At 41.5% G+C, this 5,129-nt stretch overlaps 1 protein-coding gene across 1 annotated transcript in view; it reads right to left on the reverse strand.

Annotated features, from left to right (window-relative positions):
* Positions 1–5,129, reverse strand: part of GABRA3 (gamma-aminobutyric acid type A receptor subunit alpha3) — a 226,732-nt gene that overhangs the window by 19,149 nt on the left and 202,454 nt on the right. Inside the window, exon 7 of the mRNA XM_007958254.2 lies at positions 886–1,038. Within this exon, the coding sequence (XP_007956445.1) occupies positions 886–1,038 (153 nt within the window). The remainder of the gene's footprint in view (positions 1–885; positions 1,039–5,129) is intronic.

Here is a 5,129-nt window from a genome sequence, read left to right on the forward strand (position 1 = left end):
AAGCATATGCCTCATAGCCATCATTGCCATGGGGGGGGGGCAGTTTAGTAGCCTGAAAGGCTTCATTAATACTTATCTCCTAGAAAATCTTACCGTGAGTGGAACAGGCAGAAATTGTTTTATATGCTTTTAAGTCTCTGAGAGAAAAGTGCTAATGATATGCAAGTTCTTCCTAGACGTTGTTGTTGTTATGTGCCGTTGAGTCAGCCCCGACTCATAGCTACCCCTCCTTGGATTTCCGAGGTGATATCACTACGGAAGTAGATTGCCTAACCTTCCTTCCGAGGAGTGGCTGGTGGGTTTGAACCACCAGCCTTCTGGTTAGCAGTCAAGTGCTTAGGCACTGTGCTACCAGAGCTCCTAGACATTAGTAAACTCATATTGAAGAAAAACCTTCTGATGTAGGGACTACTGAAACACTCCTCAAACTTTGTGCAGCCTTTACTAAATATCACATCATTAATGCTCCCAAAAAAGGCTGAAGGAGGAGCAGCAAATTCAGAAGCTCATACCCAAAATGGGTCAAATACGACAGCTCCCAACCCACATCCTGGTTGTCAGTTTAGTTCCCAGCTCTTTACCTTCTCCCGTTGTGCCCACTAATCTCCCCTTTTTTTCACTGAAGTCTCAGTCCCTCCCCATCTCCTGGGGCAAACCTGATGGAGACAGGAAGCATTTCAGCACTCTTCTTGTTTCCACTTCCTCGTTAAGGATTAAGTCACCTGAAGCCCCAGGATCTGATGACTCATTTATGATTTCTGGGCTTAAGTGATGCTCCCATCACCTCCAGGGGTAGTTCTTGCACCTTCCTCACCTCTTCTTTTGGCTGCTCCTTGTAAGGCTTTGCAAAGGTCCCTCCCCCATTCTCCATAACCCAACACTCACCAAAGACCGTGCGAGCGGGGACAGACTCTCTGTTGAGCCAGAAAGACACCTGTGACAGAATGACAGTCATGATACATGGCAGGTAGGTCTGGATCACAAAGTAGCCAATTTTTCGCTTGAGATGGAAGTGGGTTGTCATGACGACATATTCTCCTGGAGAGAGAGAGAGTAAAATTAGGTAGGATAAAGCCTCATAAACTATTGTTAGATCAAGTTGGGCTCCAATTCAGTTTATAATGCTCCTCAACTTTATATTCAAAATAAGCCATCCCAGCACCTCCCAAGACCATATAACAACATCTCTTTAATAATCCTGATACAGTGTGTGGTTGTGTGTGTGTGAAAATATATACTAACAGTACACTCACACTGTCAGCCTCATACGCATGTGAAATGTGGACAATGAATAAGGAAGATCAAAGAAGAATTGATGCCTTTGAATTGTGGTGTTGGTGAGGAATACTGAAAGAATCATGGACTGCTAGAAGAATGAACAAATCTACCTTGGAAGAAGGATGGCTGGAATGCTCCTTAGAAAAGAGAATGCCCAGACTTCACTACTTGTGCTTTGGTCATATTATCAAAAGGGACCAGACACTGGAGAAGAATATCATGGTTGGTAAAGTACAGGGTCAGCAAAAAAAGGGGAAGACCCTCAACAAGATAGATTGACACAGTGGCTGCAATGATGGACTAAAACATAGCAAAGCCTGTAAGCATGGCACAGGACCAGGCAGTGTTTCGTTCTGTTGTACACAGTGTCACTATGAGTCAGAACCAACTTGACGGCACCTAATAACAACAACAGCGTACCAACACAGCTTGTTTAGAGCAACTTTGACACAAACTCATTCAAATAAATTAATGTTCTCATTTAATTAACTTTACGAAATAACAGTCTCTTCTATAGTACTTACTACATGATAGGCACTCTTCTAGTACTTGATACCCTTAAAATATTGAATCTTTCCAACCACCTACGAGGTCAGTACTATTGTATCTTTATTTCACAGGACAAAAACTGAAGCAAAAAGAGACTAAATAACTTGTACAAGGTCACCAAGCTAGCAAGTGTTGTTGCTGTTAGGTGCTATTGAGTTGGCTCCGACTCATAGCAACCCTATGTACAACAGAATGAAACACTGCCCAATCCTGTGTCAGCCTCATGATATTTGCTATATATGAGCCCACTGTTGCAGCTACTGTGTCAATTCATCTCATGGAGGGCCTTCCCCTTTTTCATTGACCCTCCACTTTACCGACCATGATACCCTTCTCCAGGGAACGGTCCCTTCTGACAACATGACCAAAGTAGGTCATACGAAGTCTGGCCATTCCTGCCTCCAAGAAGCATTCTGACTGCACTTCTTCTGGGACAGATTTGTTAGTTCCTCTGGCAGTCCATGGTACTTTCAGTATCCTTCGTGAACACCACAACTCAAAACCATCAACTCTCCTTCGGTCTTCCTTGTTCATTGTCCAGGTCTCACATGCATATGAGGTGATTGAAAATACCATGGCTTGGGTCAGGCATACCTTAGTCTTCAAAGAGGCATCATTACTCTTCAGCACCTCAAAGAGGTCTCTTGCAGCAGATTTGCCCAATGCAATACGTCTTCTGATGTCTTGACTGCTGCTTCCATGGGTGTTGATTGTGGAATCAAGTAATAAATCTTTGACAACTTCAATCTTTTCTCTCTTTATCGTGATGCTGTACATTGGTCCAGTTGAGAGGATTTTTGTTTTCTTTATGTCAAGATGTAATCCATACTGCAGACTGTAAGTCTTCAATCTTCAACAGTAAGTGCTTCAAGTCATCCTCACTTTTAGCAAGAAAAGTTGTGTCTTCTGTGTATTGCAGGCTGTTAATGAGTCTTCCTCCAATCCTGATGCCATGCTTTTCTTTTCTTTTTTTAATTAGGATTTGGGTGAAGATTTACAGAGTAAATTCACTTTTCATACAGCAGTTCACATATACTTTGTCTCATGTCATTGACCAAAATTTACAATGGTTTTGAGTTGCTTTTCTTCATATAGTCTAGCTTCTTGGATTATTTGCTCAGCATACAATTTGAATAAGTATGGTGAAAGAATACAACCTTGATGCACTCCCTTCTTGATTTTGAATCATGCAATGGGAAGTTGTCAAAAATGAAATGGAACATACAAAGAACCCTTGTTCTGTTTGAATGACAGCCTCCTGGTCTATGTGCAGGTTTCTCATGAGCACAATTATGTGTCCTGGAATTCCCATTCTTCTCAATGTTATCCATAATTTGTTATGATCCACACAATCAAATGCTTTTGCATAGTCAATAAAACACAAATGAGCATCTTTCTGGTATTCTTTGCTTTCAGCCAAGATCCATCTGACACCAGAATGATATCCCTCATTCCATGTCCTCTTCTGAATCCAGCTTGCATTTCTGGAAGTTCTCTGTCAATATACTGCTGCAACCATTTTTGAATGATCTTCAGTGAAATTTTACTTGCATGTAATACTAATGATATTGTTTGATAATTTCCACATTCTGTGGGGTCACCTTTCTTTGGAATGGATATAAATATGAATCTCCTTCAGTCAGTTGGCCAGGTAGCTGTTTTCCATATTTCTTGGCATAGCAGAGTGAGTGCCTCCAGCACAGCATCTGCTTATTGAAACATCTCAATGGGTATTCTACAACTCCTGGAGCATTGTTCTTCACCAATTCCTTCAGCGCAGCTTTGACGTCTTCCTTCAATACCGTTGGTTCTTCATCATATGCCATCTCCTGAAATGGATGAACATCAACCAATTCTTTTTGGTACAGTGATTCTGTGTACTCCTTCCATCTTCTTTTGATATTTACTGCATCATTCAACATTTTGCCCATATAAACCAAAACCAAACTCACTGCCATCGAGTCGGGTCCAACTCACAGGGACCCCTCCTTGGGTTTCTGGCATCACTACGAAAGGAGCTCTGGTAGCGTAGTGCCTAAAGCACTTGACCGCTAACCAGAAGGCTGGTGGTTCAAACCCACCAGCCACTCCTCGCAAGGAGTTGGGGCAATCTACTTCTGCAGTGATACTGCCTTGGAAACCCAAGTAGGGGTCGCTATGAGTCAGGTCAGACTCGATGGCACATAACAACAACAACAACATCACTACGGAAGTAGATTGCCCAACCTTCCTTCCAAGGAGTGGCTGGTGGGTTTGAACCACCAGCCTTCTGGTTAGCAATCAAATGCCTTAGGCACTATACCACCAGAACTCCCATTTTGCCCATAGAATCTTTCAATATTGCAACTTGAGGCTTGAATCTGTTCTTTAGTTCTTTCAGCTTGAGAAATGCCAAGCATTTTTGGTTTTCTAACTCCAGGTTGTGGCCCATTTCATTATAATAATTGACTTTGTGTTTTTGAGCTGCTCTCTGAGATCTTCTGTTTGGCTCTTTCATCTTGTTGATCCTGCCATTTGCTTTAGCTACTCTCCATTCAAGGGCAAGTTTCAGAGTCTCTTCTGTCATCCATGTTGGCCTTTTCTTCCTTTCCTGTGTTTTTAATGACCGTTTGCTTTCTTCATGGATGATGTTCTTGATGTCGCCCCACAATTCCTCAGGTTTTTGGTCATTGGTGTTCAATACATCAAATCTATTCTTTAGATGGTCTTTAAATTCAGGAGGGATGTCATCAAGGTCATATTTTGGCTCTCATGGACTTGTTTTAATTGTTTTCAGCTTCAACTTAAACTTGCATATGAGCAACTTATGGTCTGTTCCACAGTCAGCTGCTGGCCTTGTTTGGCTGAAGATATTGAGCTTCTCCATCATCTCTTGCCACAGATGGAGTCAATCTGATTCCTGTGGACTGCTCCATGTGGTGAAGTCAATGTGTATAGCCACCACTTATGTTGTTGAAAAAGGATATTTGCAATGAATAAGTCATTGGTCTTTCAAAATTCTATCATGTGATCCCAAGGCCATATTTTGAACTACCAGTGATTCTTCTTTGTTTCCAACTTTTTCATTCCAATCACCAGTGATAATCAATGTGTCTTGATTGCGTATTCAGGTCAATTTCAGACTGTAGAAGTTGGTAAAAATTTTCAATTTCCTTGTCTTTGGCTTTGGTGGTTGATGCATAAATTTGAATAATAGTAGTATTAACTGGTCTTCCTTGTAGGCGTATAGATATTATCCTATCACTGACAGCATTGTATTTCAGGATAGATCTTGAAACATTCTTTGTGACAATGAATTCCAC

This window comes from Orycteropus afer, unplaced genomic scaffold, assembly GCF_000298275.1.
Source record: "Orycteropus afer afer isolate SDZICR_OR568_19922 unplaced genomic scaffold, OryAfe1.0 scaffold00896, whole genome shotgun sequence".
Taxonomy (NCBI): Eukaryota; Metazoa; Chordata; class Mammalia; order Tubulidentata; family Orycteropodidae; genus Orycteropus; species Orycteropus afer.